Here is a 19,188-nt window from a genome sequence, read left to right as displayed (position 1 = left end):
GACCTGTGCCCCGGTTTGGCAGGCGCTGGGATGGGTCCCTCCTCCCCTGCCGGGATCAGCACTGGCCAGGGAGGAGGGATGGGGCCGGGAGGAGGGGGCTGAGCCCAGCTCGGCTCCTCTCACCTTTAGTCCCTGAATCTGGGGGGCTGCCGGGGTTGTAATCCCGCTCCTGCCACCAAAGTGCGTTCCAGGAGGCAACGGGGTGAGCTGGGGCTCCTCCGCCTCTGGTGACCTCACGACCTGGGCTGAGGGGACAGCGGGGCTCCCCTGCCACCTCTGTCCCCCTCCTCCATGTGGCACACGGCTGCCCGTGACACGGCTCAGCTGGGGGAGGCAGGGGCAGTGAGGGGAGACGGTGGTTCCCTGCCCTCCCCGTGAACCTCAGCCCGTGCAGCAGCCACCCAACCCGTATCCCTGATTCTCCTGAAGGCGGCAGGTCCGCTCTCAGCCCGCGGTGACAGGGCTCAGCCCAACGTGGCCGGAGGCTCGGCTTAATCCACGGTCACCGGCTCAAAGGCAGCAGCAGCTGCCGCCCTCAGCCCCCCCCCCCCCCCGTCTCTTCTGAATATTAAACGGCACCTCGTGCCTTTGACTTGGGTGCTGGGAGACCTGGGACGGGTGCTGGGAGACCCTTTGGGATGACAGGAGGCAGCAAACGAGCTCAGCAGGTTGGCTTGGCTTGGCCAGGGGGGATTAATTAGCCGTGCCAGGTGCCCCAGTGTGGCAACACCACTGGATCCAGCGTGGCATGTCTGGGCGGGCAGGGATGGCCAGCAGGAGCAGCTGGGAAACCACAGGGTCTTGTCCTCGTGTCCTTCTGCCCTCCTGTCCTCCTGTCTCTGTGACCTTGACCCATTACTGCAGTAAGAATTATTTTAGCAGAAAATGGGGTGCTGGGGCAGAGCAGGGCTCTGGGTGACCTCCTTTCCCAGGGCCCGTGGGACATCGAGTGGCCCAGGGTGGCACCAGGTGCAGGGCTGGGATGGGAATGACAGACCTGGAGTTCTTGGGAAAGACAGACCTGGAAATCTTTGGAAATCCAGCTCCAGGTGAGAGGCAGGATGCTGAGTCAGCAGCTCCTGCCTTCCCCCAGCACTCTGGTGCTGCACAGAGACGGTGTCGCTGTCCCGGTGCCATCCTGGGGCCACGGGCATGGCAGATGTTCCTCTCCACTGCCAGTGCACCCAATCCCTCTTCCACTGGTGAATGCCATGACCCTGGAGATCCAGCTGTGGTCCTGGGGATCCAGCTGTGGCTTTGCCCACACAGATACATGGCCCCACCCAGGCTGGTCCCAGCCTGGAGCGGTGCTGGCTGTCCCAGACAAGGTCTCATCACCTTCCGGAAAAATGACACAAACTCTTCCTATCTGTACTGGAAAGACCTGCCAGGCCGGGGAGAGCAGGATTTGGAGGGCGCGTGGCGGGCTGGCAGAAGGGGCAGGCAGCTGCCTGCACCCGGCACTTCCCTGCCTGCTCCCAGCCCCAATCCCCTTAGGGACTGGGAAAGCCCAACCTGCCACCATTGGATGGATCCCATCCAGCTGGTGCAGGATAAGGCCCTCTCCAGAGGTGTCCCCCACAGAAACCTGCCCTGGAGCTGTGCAGGGAGGTGCCCCCATTCCCAGATGGGGACCTCAATTGCAGCCTGTCCTTGGGCCGACCCCAAAGCCTCATCCCTGCCACTGTCCCTGTAGCTGGGTGGTGACACCAAACAGCTCCTAATTGGGAGATGCTGGGATGTGGATGCACTTCCAGCTCCCTCCCCAGCACCTGCTGTGTCAGCTGCTTCCCACTCCCAAACCCAGCAATAAAACCCTTCTGGGTCAGGGACGCAGCCACAGCGAAGCCTCCACCAGCATCCTCCTGAGCTGAGGTGGCACAGGTGTCCCTGTCCTGCACCCCAGGGACCACATCAATGCCCACCCTGCAGCACCCACACCAGGGCATGGAGCTGGGTGCCGGGGACCAGCCTGGATCAGTGGGTGAGGGCTGGGTGGCCATCCCAGCTCGTTTCCTCGTGCCGATGGGGCTGCTGGTGGAGCCATCTCACCTTGGCCACACAGCCACAGGGAAAGGCCAAGGGATGATGCTGCTCAGGTTTCCACCTCTGCCTGAGAATCCTGCGGCTGCCCCATCCCTGCTCTCCATCCCAGCCAGGCCCTTTGCCCCACGGAGCGGCTTCCCTGTTGTTTTTTGGGCTTGTTTGTTTGCTGCATTTGCTGACTCGGCGCAGCCCTGCTGCCCTCCTGACTCATCCCTCAGCTTGGGGCACGGCACAGCTCGGGGCATGGCCCGGCCCGGCCGCATCCTGCACACTCACCTGCGCCGTGCTGGGCTCTGCCAGAGCCCACCGTGACACAGAGCAGAGCTCCCACCATCCCTCCTGGACACAGCAGGCAGAGGGACACACGGTGCCCTGCACATGCCAGGATGGGTGACCTGAGCACCCCAAGATGCCCCAAATGTGCTCATGGGACCCCGCCCCCCCCAAAGTGTCCTAAAGGATCAGAGGGAGGTCTATGGGGTTCGAGGGTCCGGTTTGGGGTCCAGGGCTGGTCCCCGCGGGGTGGTTCTGCTCAGCTCTCCCAGGGTCTCCTTCTGTCCCTGCAGCTCCACCAGCCCCGGCGTGGCAGCCGCGGGGGCTGAGCCCGGCGGTGCGGGGTGTTACAGGGCCACGGCATTCCCTCTGCAGCCCCCCCGCATGGATCCACCGTTCGGGCACACCAAGAGCAGGGGCTTCGTCTCCAGCGCGGAGCTGAGCATGAAGCAGGCGGCCGGTGCTCCGGGGCCCGAGGGCAGGTCCCGCTTCCAGAAGGTCTCGCTGGTGTCGCGGCGGCTGGAGAGCACCGGGAGCTCCCGGGGCCGGGAGGGGAGTCCCTCCCGCGTGTCCCTCCTGCTGCAGGCCTGGGAGAGGGAGATCGTGGAGAAGACGGGGTCCAGCCCCGCCACCGTGACCCACCGGGAACACTCGTCCTCTGCCAGCCTCCTCAAGGACTTCACCGCGCACGGCCCCATCTTCTCCCAAGTGTATTCCCCGGCGCAGAAGCCCCGGCGGCAGGACGAGAGGGGGAAGGCGGGGGCTGGCGGTGATATCGCCCCCTCTGCGGCGGGGTCCCCCCGCGAGGTGCCCGTGCACAGGGAGAGCTACGTGCACGGCACCCTCCTGCCCACCCGCCCCACGGGGGGACCCGCGGGGGGGCCCGGGGACGGTCCCGGTGTCCCGTTCGCGGCCAAGCCCGGCTGCGTCCCCGCCCTGCCCAGGGCCAGGCAGGTCACGGTGCTGCGGACGGGCAGGGACACAGCGGGGGCTGAGCCACGGGAAGCCCTAAATGGGACACACGACGCTGCCGGTGCCACGACGGCCCCGCCACAGCGGGAGAGCCCCGGGCAGGACGGCAGTGGCTCCGCTGGGGCTGCAGAGGGCGGCGAGAGCTCGCCGGGCACCGCAGAGGCCACCGGGCTGCCGGCTGAGGTATGCCCTGGGGAGAAAGACTCGCCGCAAGCCGAAGCCACGCCGGTGAACGCAACCCCGGGAGACGGCGACAGGCCTGGGGACCCACAAACCAGTATAACCAGCTCCCCGCAGTGTCCCTCGGCTGACGCCGGTGGCCAGGCTGATCCGGCTGGTGCAAGAGAGGGAAGCGTGGCAGACGTGGATGGCACCATTCCAGCCACGCCACCGAGGACAGAGAGCCCCCCGGGAGCTGACTGCGACCCTAAAAGCCCCTCCTCGGAGGTGAGCGATGGTCCAGAGCCTTCATCCCAAACAACAGCACCAACAAAGGCTGAGACTGAGCTGGATGGGGATGACACGATGCGAGGCCCCCAGAGCACAGCCCAAGAGCCTGAGAACACCCCAGAGCCACCCCCAGCCCCTGATCCCCCAGCTGAGAGCCCCCCGGACACGACCGAGGAGGACCCCGAGCTGCTGGTGGACATGGAGATCTTCGTGGACACGCTCCGCAACATGGAGCCCTCGGAGATGAGGAAGTCCCCCAAGGCCCCCCGGCAGCCCCGGCCGTCGGCGCTGGGCCGCTGTGCAGCTCTGCCCCCCATCCACGAGGACCGTGTGGACCCCCGAGCCCCCGTGTCCCTGCCCCAGGCCCTGCGGGAGCTGCTGGCGCGGGGCCCGGCGGGGCGGCCGGAGGAGACCCCCAAGGAAGAGGAGGAGATTGAGAACCCCTACCTGACCCCTGAGGAGCGGGCACCGGCCAGGACCCTCCATGGGCTGCCCAGGGACAGGGTGGCTGGCGATGGCTGGGTGGAGGGGGGCTCCTTCCTGGGGATGCTGGGAGGGGTGGGAGCAGATGAAAAAGCCAAACTGATGTCTGGGGGCTCGGCTGAGCAGAGCGTGCTCTTCCGAGGGAATGTCCTCAAGGGCATGGCGCTGCTCTCCCACTTTTTGGAGCACCGGGCAGCTGGAGCTGATGAGGGCAAGCCCTACTCACGCCTGGACAACAGTGTGCTCTACAGCCGCTTCATGTCCCCCAGCACTGCCCTGCTCGAGCTGCCTGACAGGGACGGGGCCACGGGCTCGTCCGCACTTGGGGACCACAATGGGCTGGGCCCTGGTGGCCACTCCAGCCCTGAGATGGCCATGCTGGAAGCCCTGAGTTCTGGTTCCATCCCTCCTGTCACTGAAGAGCCAGAGAGCACCATGGCCCTGTGTCCCGACGATGTCCTGGTGAGAGAATCCCACAGCACAGTGCCCGGGGGGGATGCTCTGCCCTCCTGGGCACATGGGGAAGGTCACGGGGGCTGAACCCTGGATCATCCTTCCCTGCTCCCAACATATGGCTTCCCATCAGAGAGGCCATGGGTACTGAGTGCTGGGGATGGGTGATGGGAAGGGTGGTGGGAGGATTCCGGGATGGGTGATGGGAGGATTACCAGATGGGTGAAGGGAGGATACCATCATGGATAACAGGAGGCTATGAGGTCAAGCGATGGGAGGGTGCCACCATGGCTGCTGGGAGGGTCCCGGGAGGGTGACAGGAGGGTCCAGGGCAGGCAGGAGGCTGATCCCCAGCAGTGCAGGAATGCTCGAGGTGTGGCTGCTCGGGGCGGTGGGAGGGTTTGGCAGACGCCAGACGCGAGGCTGCGGCTCCATCTTCCTCGGGCTGCAGGGAGATGGCTGGTGCAGCCCATGTCCCTCCACGCTCCTCACATGCCTTTCCCCTCGGATCTTCACAGCAGGAGGACAAGGAGGGCTTCGAGAAGATCAACACAAGACCTGGCAAGGTACAGGGAGGGCGGTGGGGCCGGGCTGGGCTGGCTGAACGGGGCATGGCATGGCACTTCTCCTCTGTGTCACCCCTTCCCAGATCATCCTCTACTCCGACGCTGGCTTTGCGGGACAGAAACGGGAGATCTGGGGCGACATCCCCGACGCCACGTCCTGGGAGCTCTCGCACACCATCTCCATCCGTGTCATCCGAGGCGGGTAGGGGACAGCAGCAGGGCGAGGACACACTGAGAGGACACAGAGGGAGGGCTGGGATGAGATTTGTGCGCTCCCTGTGCCGGGGATGCCGGCCAGGTCCCAGCCTGGGGTTCAGGAGTGACCGTCCTGCCGGTGCTAATTACCGCGGCTGCGATCCAGCTCCGTGGCGGTGGCAGGACGTCCCCACCCACACTCTGCCTCGAGGCTCCCTCCCGGTGGCCACAGGGCTGTGGGTAAAGCAGGGTTTCCCCCCCTCTCCGCTCCCACCCCGCTCCCAGGTGGGTGATGTACGAGAAGCCGCGGTTCCACGGGCGCAAGTGCGTGTTGGCCGAGGGGGACGTGGAGATCGACAACCCCTGGACGGCCTACGGGGAGAACGGGCAGCCCCGGGGCAGCCGCCCCTTCCGCATCGGCTCCTTCAAGAGGGTGGTGAGGGTGAGTGCAGGGACCTCCCCCCGGGAGCCTCCGAGCAAGGGGTGCTGGGCCCCCCTAACACCCCTCTGCCCCCAGGATTACCGCACCCCCGAGATCAGCCTGTTCGCGGAGGAGAACGGCGAAGGCGCCCGGCTGAAGTTCACCGACTCGGCCGAGGACACCCGCACGCGGGGGCAGGCGCTTGCTGCTGCCTCCATCATCGTCCACTCGGGGCTGTGAGTGGCTCTGTGGGGCTGGGTGGGTGCCGGGTGGGTGCTGGGTGAGCGGGTGTGATGCCTTCCCCCTCTTCCCCAGGTGGCTGGTTTACTCCAAGCCGTTCTTCGACGATGACCCCTACGTTCTGGAGCCGGGTGGGTACCCCAATTTAAAGGCTTGGGGAGCAAAGGATCCATCCATCTGCTCCATGCACCCCATCAGGCTGGTGAGTGTTGGTTGCTGGCCCGTGGTTCTTTGGGTGCCAGGGATGTATCCAGCCCTGGGCATGACAGGTGAGAGCATGTCCTGGCAATTCCCGGTTCACATCAGTGAGAGCTCGGTGAGGAAAATGTGCCAAGTGTGGCTCTGGAAAGAGCTCCTGAGGGTTAGGGGTGAAGGAAAGTTCCAAAAGAGCTTCTTGAATGAAAATGACCCAAAAAACCAGCTCAGGTTTTAATGGGGGCAAGCACATGTCCCTGCAATGTCCCCTCCTGCCACTGCAGCCTCACTGGGGCTCCTTCTCCTTCCAGGGCTGCCCTGTTGTGGAGAGACCCGGAGAGCCACAGGTGAGTGCTGGGCCAGTGCCTGGGGAGCTGAGGGCTGGGACATCCATGGGACCATTCTCACACCACTGTGTCCCCAGGTGCTGATCTATGAGTCTGCGGGGTTCCAGGGCCGCAGCTTCACCATCAGCCGAGACATCTACGACCTGAAGCGCCTTCCCGAGCCAGGGCTGCCCACCGTGGGCTCCCTGCGTGTCCTGGGTGGCTGGTGAGTGGCACGGGGTGGGCAGGGCTGGCAGCCTGGCTGGAGCAGGCTGGGAAGGTGATGGCCACCCCCAGAAAAGGGCTTGGAGGAGCTGCCCAGGGCTGTGGGATGGCTGTGAGTCACTTGGGAGAGCTGGAAATCCTCTGGAAACCTCTCTGCTTGTGTCTGCCTGTGCCACAGCTGGGTTGGCTACGAGAAGGAAGGCTTCCGTGGACACCAGTACCTGCTGGAGGAAGGGGAATACCAGGACTGGAGGCAGTGGGGTGGCTACAGCAAGGAGTTGGTGTCCCTTCGGCTGATACGGACGGTGAGGGCAGGGATGGTGGCATCACTTGGGAATGGACCCAGTGTGGGCAAGGAGAGCCGGGCACCCCCATCCCACCCTCATTTCCCAAAAGGGAGCCTTTCTTACCTGCATCAGGCTGCTGGGCATGGCCTGAGATCCCACAAACTCAGAGGTTTGGGAGCTGCTCCCACCCTCCCCGGGGTCCCTGAGGCCAGGCAGGACCCTGGCTGTGTGTGTGCCTGGCCCACAGCCCCTTCCCCTGACAGACTGAGGGGCTTGGGGGGGGCTTCTTCTCCCTGCAGGACTTCTCTGACCCGGCACTGGTCCTCTTTGAGGCCATGGACTTCGAGGAGGGCCCGAGTGTGGAGCTGAGCGAGGCGCTCCCCGACACGCAGCTGGCCGGCTACGGCACCGTCACCCAGTCCATCCACGTGCTGAGCGGCGTGTGAGTGCAGGGACGGGGCACAGAGGGGCTGAGGGGACAGGGCAGGGTGGGGACGAGCCAGCACTCACCTTTTCCCGGCAGGTGGGTGGCCTACGGGGGCACCAACTACTCTGGCGAGCAGTACATCCTGGAGAAGGGGGTGTACCGCAACTGCGAGGACTGGGGTGCCAGCGACTGCCGCATCGCCTCGGCACAGCCCATCCTGCAGGTGGGAGCACTGGAGTGGGACGCCCCCGGCCCCCACGGCACCCCCGCTGCTGCCACGCGCAGGGCTGGTGTGGGGGCCCAGGCTGGACACCCACCAGCCCCGCTCTGTCTGCTTCCAGGTCAGGGAACACAACCTGCATTTCGTCTCCAAGGTCAGGAGCGGCGGATGGGGAGAGGGATGTGCCCCCCCCTTAGGGGATGTGGCCCCCTGTGGGGTGGTGGCGATGCTTTGCACCCCCTCAACAAGCCCCCCTGCTCCCCCTTCCCAGATCCTGCTCTTCTCGGAGCCTGACTTCTCGGGGGATCATGTTGCCTTCGAGGAGGACCAGGGAGCCCTGCCCGACGCCTTCATCCCACGCTCCTGCAGAGTCCGTGGGGGCAGGTGGGGTGTCCCAGGGCCTCGCTGCTGCCACTGGGATGGGAACAGGGACATCACCCCAGCCGCTTCCCCAGAGGGTGGGCGGGATGGGAGTGCTGGGGGGGTCACAGGAGGGATGGATGCCCACCACAATGGCCATGTCAGCCTGGGCACACTCTTCCCTGCCAGCTGGATCCTGTTTGACGGGCAGGACTTCGCGGGGGAGCAGCACGTGCTGTCTGAGGGTGAGTACCCCACGCTCAGTGCCATGGGCTGCCTCTGCTCCACCACCATCCGCTCCTTGAGGAAGGTTCCACTGGTGAGTAACAGCCCTTCCCTTTTCCCTTCTCCTTTCCCTTCCCCACAGCATAAACCCCCCAGGACCTTTTTCCCCTCCCACAGGCATCCCCTGTCCTGGCTCTCCATCCCTGGAGCCCTCCTGCCCCCATGGGGTGCTCACTGTTCCCACCTTCCCCCTTCCCACCCCGACTCTCCCCACCATCCCACAGTTTTTCTCGGAGCCCTCCATCTTCCTGCACGGGCTGGAGTGTTTCGAGGGGAAGGAGATCGAGCTGAACTCCGAAGTGCGGAGTCTCCAGGCGGAGGGTTTCAACAACCACGTGCTGTCCGTGCGCGTCAAAGGCGGGATGTAAGTGAGCCCCCGGCCCCGCTCCCCCAGCACCCAGTGGGTGTCCCCTGCCCCCCCGGGGTGACCTGTCCTGTCCCATCCTGTCCCCACAGCTGGGTGCTGTGCGAGCACGGTGACTTCCGAGGGCGGCAGTGGCTGCTGGACTGCACTGAGATCACCAACTGGCTGACCTACAGTGGGCTGCAGCACGTGGGGTCCCTCTACCCCATCCGCCAGGTGAGCGTCACCTTTGGGAGGGGACAGGGCGCTGGCACATGGCAAGGTGAACCCCAAAATCCCAGGGCAGGTGAACCCCAAAACCCCAGGGCAGGCGGCTCACATGGAGCTAAAGAGCTGCCAGTCTGCTCCAGGCGGGCTGGGGGAGCCTGGAGAGCAGCGGCACGGAGCTGACAGCTCTGACACGTGAAAGGTGCCACCAGCCTGGCGCTGTCACCTCAGATGCTTGTCCCCCTCCCTGGGAGTGGCTGCCTTGGTGGTGAAACACTCCCTGTGGGCAACTGCCTTGTAAAATCCATGGCATGTCGGGGTGGTGAGCCGTGCCTGCACCAGCTACGAGGGACAGGTCACGGTCACAGCCATCGCCCTGGGGAGGGGCGAGGATCTCCTGGGGGGAGGACAGCGGAGTCCAGGATCCTCCCTTCCCAAGGCCCCGGCCAGGTGAGGTGCCTGAGGTGCAGGCAGCAGGACTTTTTGGGTGCAAAAAGAAAGGTTTCTCTCTTTGCAGAGACGGATCTATTTCCGCATCAGGAGCAGGGAGCTGGAGCTCTACCTCGCGGTCCCTGACGACGTGGAGGACATGAAGGCAGGGCGGGTGGTGGTCTCCAGCCCGAGGGAGCAGAGCAGCTCTGTCTGGTACTACGAGGATGGGCTGATCAAAAACCAGGTCAGGTGTGACAGCCAGAGCCATGGAGGGGACCAGGGGAGCCCCTGGCAGGACTCCCTTTGGGGTACTCCCCACCCCACAGCCATCTTTTTAGGGTTTACAGCAGCTTTTCCAATTGTCTGACCTCAACCTTGCCCCCAAAGATGGGGTGATTCTCCTCCCCAAGTCTCCTCTGGAGACATGAAGGTGTCTCTGCCTTCCCTGCAGAGGTTTTGTCATCCTCACCATCCCTACTTCTCACTGAGGGGTTTTCCTGCTCATCCCACATCCCACCCCAGAACCAGCAGCATTTGCAGGGACACCCCTCTGGGCTCTGCTCCTTTTTGCTGGTGGAGGTGATGGAGGGAATGGGCTGACCTGGCCACCACCACCCTTTTTAGGTGGCCCCCAACATGAGCCTGCAGGTCATCGGGCCAGCTGGGAAGGGTGCAAAGGCTGTGCTGTGGTCCGAGACCCGGATGCCACGTCAGACCTGGAGCGTGGATTCTCAGGGACGGATCCACAGCCAGATGTTCGAGGACATGGTCCTCGACGTAAAGGGTGAGGCCTTGGCGCTGGCACAGGGGGGTCTTTCACAGGGATGCCCAAAATGGGGCACCCATCCCTTCACCACCATGAGGAATGTGGTTTGCCCCCCTGAAACCTCCCCCTCGCTCTGCAGGCGGCCGAACCTACGACCGGGACCACGCCATTGTCTGGGACATGGCCGAGGAGAGACCCACGCAGATCTGGGACATAGAGGTGCTATGAGGGGCTGGGCCTGCAGAAGTGCCACAGGACAGGACAGGGACACCCACAGCAGGGCAGGAGGCCTCAGACCCTGTGCACGCCGCACCCCAAACACCCCTCTGCCCCGGCTGCTGGTGTGAAGGACGCCCACCAACCCTCCATCATGGGGGGGAACCACCCTGTCTCCCTCCCGGGGAGCCCTGTGTGTGGTTCATGAAGGACTCCATGGACATGACCAGTGTGGGACCCTCTGGAGAGTGGCAGAGCCCCCTCCCCACCAACACCCCCCCCGAACTGTATTTATGTACGTGTGTAAGATACGGCCCTTCTCATCTGGGCCAGCTCTGCCTGGGTGGTTGGTGTCTTTCTCCTTGTCCTTGCACTGTCCACAGCCTGGCAGCTGCCTCCCCATCCCAGCACCTTGCCCCACCCCAGCCCCGGGCCTAATCCTGCTCCCAGGATGGGATCCCAGTGCCCTCTAGTGCCCGTGGGCAGCTCCGTGGCCACGGGTTTTGAGATGGGAAACGCTGGCCAAGCTGTGCCCTGGGAGCACTGGAGGCTGTGGTACCCCAAGAGCTCCGACTCAGGGAGAAACCCAGCCTGTGGGCTTGGGGGTGTCCATACCCCAGGGTGAGCTCAGAGCCAGCAGCGTTTGCTGTCTGTGATGCAGGGCTGGATTATGGCTCATCTTCCATGTCCCTGGGACAGAGGTCTTGTCCACCTGGGTGAGAGCAGGAGCTCCCCGGGGATGTGACTCAGAGCCAGAGGGACAAATCCACAGAACAAGCACCTCTGCCCTCGTGGCTGGGGAGAGGACACGGCTGCTGGCATGGGCCAGCTGAGCAGGTCGAGCCCAGCTTGGGCTCCCCAGTTTGGGGGGTCACTGCACGGGGACAGCGATCATTTATCACCCCGGGCTGTCCCGCGGTGACAGACAGGCCCCAGGGTCTGCACATCAGAAGTCACCCCAGGGCTGGTGGCTGCTGCGGCTTTCAGCGACAGCCACCATCAAGCATCCATCTTTTACGCTGAAACGCGCCCCTAGTTGCCCCGAGATCCGTTTGGGCAGGAGGACAGGCACCCACACGACCAGCAACCCGCAGGTTCAGGTCGGCCCAGTGGAGCGAACGCTGAAGGAAGCGAAAGCCCGTTATACTGCGGGGCCCCCGACATGCGGCATCTCCTCCCCAACCGCGACCGACAGGAAGGGAAAACTTCCCTTGCCCACTATTATATACCCCCCACCGGGCCGCGATTGGCTGACAGCGGGAGCCTGGCAGCCCCGGATTGGTGGGGAGCGCGAGCCCTGCCCTGGGATTGGCCAGGACGCGCCGGGGGGGATGCTCCGCCCGGCCGGCAGGGGGCGCTGTGCCCGCGCCGCGCCCGCTCCGGGGTCGGTCCCGGGGGGACCCTCGGGCGGCCCCGGGAAAGCTCCGGGGGGACCCTCAGGGGGACCCTCGGGGGGTCCTGGCCGTGCTCCCTCGGCTCCGCATCTCGGCTCAGGCCTGGCAACCGCGGGTTGAAGCCCCCCCGGTAAGGCGCCGGTGTTGCGCCCCCCACCCACCAAGCCCCCTCACCCCGGTACCCACCCGCCCCAAGGCGGAGGTCTTGACACCAGCACGTTTATTGCTCCGCTCCCGGCCCGGGGGGTCTCACTCCGGGACGAGGGGAGCGGAGAGCGGCAGGGATGGATGGGAGCGATGCCGCGGTGCTGCCGGTGCGGGGGATGCCATCCTTGGGGGGGTCTTCTTGGGCGTCCTCTTGGGGGATCCGGGGAGGTGCACGGTGACCCCCTCCCGGTCAGCGCAGATGCAGGAGGAAGGCTGCGGCCACCCCCAGGACGAGGGAGAGGAGCGGGGGGCTCCCGCAAGGGGGGCTCAGGCTGGAGGTTGTCGTTACGTTGGCGGGCACAGGATCTTTTGCAGGCTGCTTCTCACCCTGCGCCTGGCAGAGGGACTGGGAAAGAAAACAAGTGTCAGACATCCCTTCCAAACAGCAGCGAGGGGTTGAAAGCCTCACTCGACTGCCCTTGGGGCAAAAGGAGTCTGGGGCACCCCAGAGCCCACACTGCCCCGTGCCAGGCAGGACAAATGTCCTCCTGTCCCACGGCAGGTTCTCCTTCACACTCAGACTCTTGGCTTTTGGGTTTTCCCAGCACAGGGTAGGAAGTGAGCTCTCCCTCGAATCGTTGTCCTGGCTCTAGAGGGGGGTTTTGAAAAATTAGGAGGAGAAGCAGGAGCCAGGGAGTGGCCTCTGCCCCTCTTTCTGCTGCGAGGAAGTGGCAAGAAGGTGGCAGGACACGTGCCCTGAGCGGAAGAGGTTGGGGTGTGGGAGCAGAGCTGGGAAACACCCGTGCTGGAGGAGAGGGGGAGGGGGAAGAGGGACCCCCGGGCTGTTGCAAGCAGGGAGGTTGCAGTGGGTGTGTGAAATACAACACAGCTGGGATGGTGATTTCAGGGCGCTTTCCTTCCGTCTCTAACACTGCCCTGCTGCTGGAAAAGGGATGCTGTTTCCCACTGTGAAACACACAGTCCCCACGCTGCCTCACAGCCCTCCTCAGGGTCCCTCCAGAGCTGGGAAAGGGTCAGGGATGGGGCCCCAACACCCCTGAGGGTTTTTGGCTGGTTCACCCAGCCACAGAGGGGGAATCCCGAAATGTAAATGCACCCTGTGGAGCCAACAGCAGGTCGCAGCTGCATGGAAGTTCATGAGTGAAATAAGCACAGACAGATCTGCCCCCGTTACCAACACATTGTAGGGGCAAAAAAAAATAATCCCAAAAGCTGCTCCAAACAGCATTGTACCCCCCACAAGCATCATGACCTTCCCTCCCACGCAACACTCCCCACCCAGGAGAGCCCTGACATCCACCAGCATGGCACTCAGAGCCTCCCAGTGGGAAGGAAAACAACCTCCACTAGGGAGAGGCAAGAGGAAACCACAGACGTGTGCCCACCCAGGACCCCCACGGCCGTGCCCGGCACCTCCAGCGAGCCACATTTAGCATCCCCACACCAGGCACGGGGCCAGCACGCAAAGGAGAGGCTGGAGAGCTCAGGGTGAAGGTTTTGGATGTGGATGATACTCTCAAGTTAAAGAAATGCTTTAAAAAAAAAATAAAAAAATCAACATATGGAAGTATTTTAGACCTTCCAGACCACAGCGCAAAGCTCCCGGTCCATCACGGCGGTGAGAGTCAGATAGAAAATTAAACGCTGATGTTCCCAGCTGAAAGCAGAAATTACCTCACTGGTTGAACCCAGGGCTGCCCCCCACCCACGGGACAGAGCTGGCTGGGCTACCAGAGCCCCGGCCTTACCATGCAGAGGGCGAACAGGGCGAGCAGGAGGAGCGGGCGGAGGCGCTGCAGGGGCCGCATGGTCGGGGCTCGCGGGGCTCTCTCCGTGTGCCTGACACTTCCTCCTCTGCCCCGAGGCTTTAAGCACAGCCCTGGCTCCGTCTCACCAATCACAACCCCCTTCTCCAAAAGGCTGCTCAACTCAATTTGGGGAAGTGGCGTCTGTTGACGGTGCCGGGAGGAAGAAGGTGCCAGACACGGCGTGGGGGATCTCCACCCTTTTGGCCTCGAGTCCCTGGAGCTTTTCACCCACATCCCCTGCCACGAGAGCAGCTCCTGCTCCCTCTTCCCTGGCACAGCCACACAGCCAGCTCCGAGGGGTGTCCTGGCCACTGTCTGCAGCCCCTGGCTCTGCCACATCCCCAAATACCACCCCCAGCATGAAACCCCTCAGGCTGAGCTCTGCATCTGCCTGGGGGCTCTCTGTCCTCACACCCACAAAGGACTGAAGAGTGGCTAAAACCCTCCCTGGATCACTGGGAGGGTTTGCAAGTCACAGCCAGTGTTTGAACCATGTCACAAACCTCCTTCCCCCAATGTGAAGCTGAGGCCAAGGTGTCCCTCTGAATTTCAGTGGCACACCCAGGGTAGTCTGATGCAGGTAAGGGATCAGGGAAATGCTTCCCTCGGCCCTCCAATTATCCACCTCCTCACAGCAGATCTCTGGGCTCTCTCAGCGACTTGACTGCAGCACCAGGAGACAAAAAAGGGATCTGGTTATTTTAAGGTGGTTTGAAATGAATAAAGTTACTGAAATGTGCCAAGCACATACACCTGCTGTCTGGGTTTGTGCTGGCGAAGCGCTTCACGAAGAGCTCACTGTCGGCTTCCGCCCAGAGCTGAGGGCTGCTCCGCAGCAAAGCTTCAACAAATTTAGCTCGTTTTTGCACTTTGTTGAAGTTTCAAACTGAGAGTCTCTCTGTGCACAGCCAACATCCCTGGAAGTGTTCAAGGCCAGCTTGGACAGGGCTCGGAGCAGCCTGGTCTGGTGGAAGGTGTCCTTGCCCATGGCAAGGGGGTGGAACAAGGTGGGCTTTGAGGTCCCTTCCAAAACCAGTCCTGTGATTCTATGAGCACCCCATAAAAGGGGGTAAAACTGGCTAGGCTTCATCTGGCTCAGTGGCAGCAGGTGGGGTGGGGGACACACAGGGTAGGCTCCGGGGATGGCAGCAAGCTCTGGAGGGAGTTCAGGGCATCAGTGAGGCAAAACAAAAAGCGCCCAGGTGAGAAGAGTGAGACCAAAGCAGCAGGCGAGGGAATCAGGAGGAGCTGCACAGCAGGAGGTGCCTCAGGACGGGCCGACGTCTGTGAGCTGAAACAGAGGATGTGCAGAGGGAGGTAAGGGAGGGAAGCAGGACCCGCTCCCCACCTCATCCCGGTCCCATTCCCAGTCCCATTCCGGGGGCGCCGCGCGGTGCATGCTGGGATTTGTGGTCCCCGGGGATGCATCGCCCACCACGTGACCAGCGCGAGCCAATCGCAGCGGGGTCCCCGTCGCCACGGCAACCACCTGTAAACAAGATGGCGGCGGGCGGGTGAGTGCCTGGGGGGCCGGGGGAGGGCGGGGAACCCCCGCCGAGGTTCGGGGATCCCCCCCGAGGGTCCCCCTAACACACGGAGCTCCGCCCCAGCACACCCCGTGTGCCCCCGGCGCTGCCACCCCCCCTCGGGCCCCCCCAAGTTCACCCCCCCTCCCAAAGTCACCTCCCCCAGGAGGTACCTGGTGACCCCCGTTATTCTGAGCCTCTTTTCGCCCACGATCCCTCAAACAGCCCACCCTGCCCCGGTGTACGGGCTGGGGTGATGAGAAAAATGTACAGTTTAGGCTTTTTTAGACGGTTTTTTCAATTATATTTTTAAAAATTCACCCATCGAGCAAACCCCCCCAAAGTTAATGAGCCTGTGCTTTATTTTTATGTATTATCCCCTCTTATTTTTACTGAAAGGGCAGAGCTGTCCAAGTTCATTGCCTTCACAGGCGAGGCAGTTCTTACCACCCTACACATTTGGCAGTGACTGTAGCTCTCTCTCTGCTCTCTCTCTCCTACAACTGTCCAAAATCAGATAAGAATCAACAGGCTTCCACATCCTCAACCAGCCCTAGAGCACAACAAGACGTCACCTATTTTTCCAGTTCCACTTTAGGTCACATCCTCCCCACCAGGTTTCAGAGCAAACCCTCACGTTTCACTCCCAGTAAAGTTTGCTGTTTCTGATTGTACCTTCCCATCTTCCTGTCTCATATCAAGTGCCCACACACGCTCAGGAATTTGGGAATACTCGTGGGACTGAATGCCCAGGCCACCTGCTTTCCCTTCAGCACAAGCCTGATATTTCTTTCCCTGCTTTTGGAGAAGTTGTATCCAAGCACTGACCTGTTTTTCTTCCTTCCATGCTCTCCGTGCCCCTTCTCAGAAGATGCCAGGCTGTCTCCTAGGACCAGGAATCCAGTGCAAGGCAGCCTCCCCTCCTGCTCCAGGGGACAACACTGAAAAGGAACATGGAGGGTAAAGTCCCTCAATTATTAGGGGGTTCTGAGTTTCTCAGTGACACCCCAGGCCAGACCTAATTTCTGTGGTCCCCCTCTCGCCTACACAACGTGCTGTTGGTGACACAGCCACCCCCTTACCCCCCAAAAATATCCTCGTCCTCCCTGCTGTGGCAGAGCAGGAATTCTGGTGTGGGGCCCCCCGTGTGCCCCCCATTTCAGAGAGGTAACAGGTATTTGTGCCTCCAGGTGCAGCTCACACCGACACGGAGCTCACGCCCTCCACGATGCAAAAAATCTCTCTGTTGGAACAAAAAATAGAGAAACAGGCACAAGAAATCCAGCTGAAGGTAAAAATCAGCCCCCCTGGCTGAGCCTGCTCTGTGCCCTGCTTTGATGGTTGAAGCCACAGCAGTTCCACCTGCTCAGACCTTGTTTGGGCTAAAAGAAGTTAATCTGTGGCTTGCTCTGTTAATTACCCAAAGGAGCCTTTGCAAAGCAACAGAGCAATTGGATCAGGCCTTGGGGTGGGAGAGGGGATTATAGCAGTGACTCCCAGCACCCTGGCACTAATATATCAGCAGCTCTTTGGCTTCAGACCTTTTATTTTCCCCCCTTCCTTTTGTTTTCTGAAACAGCAGCTGCTCCCACAGCAGAGTCATCCCAGAGCAGACCTCTCTGCATTACTGAATGGAATAGATACCCTTTAATAAATACCCTTTAAAAGCTTGGAATTAATACCCTGTTTTGTTTCATTTTTGAAGAAGTGGCTGCAGAGATGCTGCTTTAGTCTCCAGATCAGCCCCTCAGCAGGAAGCACAGGAGCCTGTGTGTGCCCACAGCTCTCGTGCAGATGGAGGACTGAGAGATAGGTCACCAATTCCTGGAGTTCTGTATTTATCCCACCCCTCACTTGAGCCTAAATAAGGTGTTTGTGAGGTGATTCAGCCCTTCTGACCCTTGTTTTGCCTGTCTCTGAGTGGGGTGGGAGTACCTGCACCAGACTCACCCAGGACTAGTTGTGCCAACTGTGCCTTGAGGCCCTGAGGCCCAGGAACTAAGTGAGGTCATTATTTGTTCTGTCCCTGCAGGACAGGAGGATTGCTGAACTCGAGGAGAAGATAAAGACTCTTCAAGAAGGGGAAGGTAAGACTTGATCGACCTCTGGCACCTCTGGGAGGGCAACAGAGCTCCTGGTGCTGCAACAGAGCTTCTCCCTGAGCTGTCCTTGGCTCCCAAGCCCAGGGGCCTCTTTGGTGAGAGGTACCAGCCACGCTGGTGCCATTTCCTAAAGCAGATCTGCACTTTAACTCACATCTGTTACTCGGCTTTTTCTGGTGCAGCGCAAATCATCATTTCCTGGCCTATTTTCTGTGGGTTACTAAGTTTCCATGAGTGTAAACCAACCACCCAGACACCCGAGGATGGCCAGGAGAAAAAAAAACAAAAACAAAAACAAAAAATCAGTAAACACTGCAGAGTTCAAACAGGCAGGAAAACAGCTACAGCTGAGAGAAACCAAAAATCTGCTTGGAGTCTCCAACAGGTCCAGGCTCACTTGTCCTGCAAGGCAGCCTAACTCTAAATTGAACCCAGCTTTAAGTGAGTCACCAAAGGTCTTTTCCCCTATTCAATTCCTCAGAATCCAGCAGCTCTCCAGCTGAGCCCACACACGTTTTCTGCAATGGCTGAACTACATTGTTAATGCAAAGCTGTGGTAAATTCTCCATTTCCTGAGTGAAAAAACACGACTGTGCCTGTCAAACCACAATCATGTGTGGTTTGTGCCTCACCCCGCGTTGTTCTGCCACTCAGCCAAGATTTCTGGACCCAGCTTTAGTGGACACCTGCTCATTTTTTCTAATGGGCTGAGGAAGCCAAGCAGTTTTCATTGCATAATTGCCAACAGCTCCACTCACATCAGCTTCCTGCACCGTAAAACTTGGCCAGTGTCGTTCACAGCTATCTCCTGGTCTGTCAGCATCCTTGTCAAACCACTGCAGGCTGAACTGTCAGAGTCCAGCACTCAGAGCTCATGTTCAGCTCCTGTGTCACGCTTGAGGTCACTCACAGTGCAGGCAGGGTGCTGCTGGGGGTCTGTGCTGTGTCACAGGTTTTATCTACAGCTCTTCTTTAAGTCTGTGCACAGAAACATCAGCTCTTCTTTTTCAGGTGCTCCTGACTCATCCACCCTGGAAGAGCTGGAAGGGAGGTGCCTTCAGCTGCAGACCCAGGTCTGCGAGATGGAGGTGAGACACCAGCCTCACTTGCCCTCAGCCCTCACTTGCCCTGCAGTCCCAGGCTGCTTGGCCTTTTCCAAGCTGCCACTTTGGTCATCACAATTCTTCACCTCAGTCTGGAAAGAGAGAGCAGGTTGGATGTCAGCAACAGGGCAGGAGGAGGCTTTTTAAACACACACAGACATCTGTGCCTCCTGCAAACCTCGTCATTTTGATTTCCAGGACTGTGGAAATATTCCTTGTGGCTCCTACAGTCTTGAGAGATTACACTGTCACTGCAAATGCTTTCCTCCTCCCTTTTGCCTATTACTAGTGGAGCTGCTACTACTGCCCTGCCAGTGAGTCTGTCTGTCTGGGCCAAGGAGCCCCCAAGACAAACCTCTTTTGCCTCCCTTTCTGCTTCTCACAGTCACAACTGACCACACTCAGGCTACCACTTCTGGTTTTCTGAAGCTCTGCTCTTGTACTTTCCCCTCTCAGCGGTTTCTGAGTGACTACGGCCTGATTTGGGTTGGGGAGACACAGGATCAGCTGGAAGACACAGAATCTCTCAGGGATGAAGGGGAGCTGCTCCCAAGGAGCCTCTGGAAGCCAGGTAAAACACCAGCACCCCTGGCTGAAGCAGCTATCCCAGCTCCCACTGCCTGCTTAGAGAAGGTGGAGCAGGTAAGCACCAAAGACCCAGGATCTGGGCCTTCAGAA

General features: G+C 61.2%; 3 protein-coding genes across 4 annotated transcripts in view; 2 read left to right on the top strand and 1 right to left on the bottom strand.

Moving 5' to 3' along the window:
* DHDDS (dehydrodolichyl diphosphate synthase subunit) overlaps nucleotides 1-13,580 on the bottom strand; it is a 49,044-nt gene extending 35,464 nt beyond the window's left edge. Inside the window, exon 1 of the mRNA XM_051807218.1 lies at nucleotides 13,571-13,580. The gene's annotated coding sequence lies outside the window, so the exon portion shown is untranslated. The remainder of the gene's footprint in view (nucleotides 1-13,570) is intronic.
* UBXN11 (UBX domain protein 11) overlaps nucleotides 1-19,188 on the top strand; it is a 283,062-nt gene that overhangs the window by 257,804 nt on the left and 6,070 nt on the right. Inside the window, exons 1-6 of one of the 2 annotated variants that reach the window (XM_051807195.1) lie at nucleotides 15,215-15,293; nucleotides 16,174-16,265; nucleotides 16,496-16,596; nucleotides 17,338-17,392; nucleotides 18,419-18,495; nucleotides 18,967-19,081. In XM_051807195.1, coding sequence (XP_051663155.1) covers nucleotides 16,259-16,265; nucleotides 16,496-16,596; nucleotides 17,338-17,392; nucleotides 18,419-18,495; nucleotides 18,967-19,081 — 355 coding nt within the window. In that variant the 5' untranslated portion in view covers nucleotides 15,215-15,293; nucleotides 16,174-16,258. Of the gene's footprint in view, nucleotides 1-15,214; nucleotides 15,294-16,173; nucleotides 16,266-16,495; nucleotides 16,597-17,337; nucleotides 17,393-18,418; nucleotides 18,496-18,966; nucleotides 19,082-19,188 lie in introns of those variants that run through there. The other variant, XM_051807196.1, reaches the window with a different exon arrangement.
* On the top strand, nucleotides 2,704-10,421 carry CRYBG2 (crystallin beta-gamma domain containing 2). Its single transcript, XM_051807067.1, has 19 exons — nucleotides 2,704-4,686; nucleotides 5,196-5,243; nucleotides 5,327-5,445; nucleotides 5,724-5,880; nucleotides 5,956-6,095; nucleotides 6,175-6,301; nucleotides 6,606-6,641; nucleotides 6,719-6,846; nucleotides 7,024-7,150; nucleotides 7,432-7,574; nucleotides 7,656-7,782; nucleotides 7,901-7,933; nucleotides 8,051-8,163; nucleotides 8,329-8,458; nucleotides 8,649-8,788; nucleotides 8,881-9,004; nucleotides 9,513-9,671; nucleotides 10,052-10,211; nucleotides 10,333-10,421. The coding sequence occupies exons 1-19, from the start codon at nucleotides 2,704-2,706 to the stop codon at nucleotides 10,419-10,421; spliced, it is 4,083 nt and encodes a 1,360-aa protein (XP_051663027.1).

Source organism: Manacus candei, unplaced genomic scaffold, assembly GCF_025592945.1.
Source record: "Manacus candei isolate 608988 ecotype Guabito, Panama unplaced genomic scaffold, ASM2559294v1 h1tg000070l, whole genome shotgun sequence".
In the NCBI taxonomy this organism is placed as follows: domain Eukaryota; kingdom Metazoa; phylum Chordata; class Aves; order Passeriformes; family Pipridae; genus Manacus; species Manacus candei.
The sequence above is the reverse complement of the archived record's forward strand: the minus strand, read 5'-3'. Positions and strand labels throughout refer to the sequence as shown.

What these genes read in the sequence shown, in the direction of transcription:
- CRYBG2 (XM_051807067.1), top strand. Translation starts at nt 2,704, where the DNA reads ATGGATCCACCGTTCGGGCACACCAAGAGCAGGGGCTTCGTCTCCAGC. An exon ending in TGTGTCCCGACGATGTCCTG is followed by an intron (nt 4,687 to 5,195) that starts GTGAGAGAATCC and finishes GGATCTTCACAG; the next exon opens with CAGGAGGACAAGGAGGGCTT. An exon ending in CATGGTCCTCGACGTAAAGG is followed by an intron (nt 10,212 to 10,332) that starts GTGAGGCCTTGG and finishes CTCGCTCTGCAG; the next exon opens with GCGGCCGAACCTACGACCGG.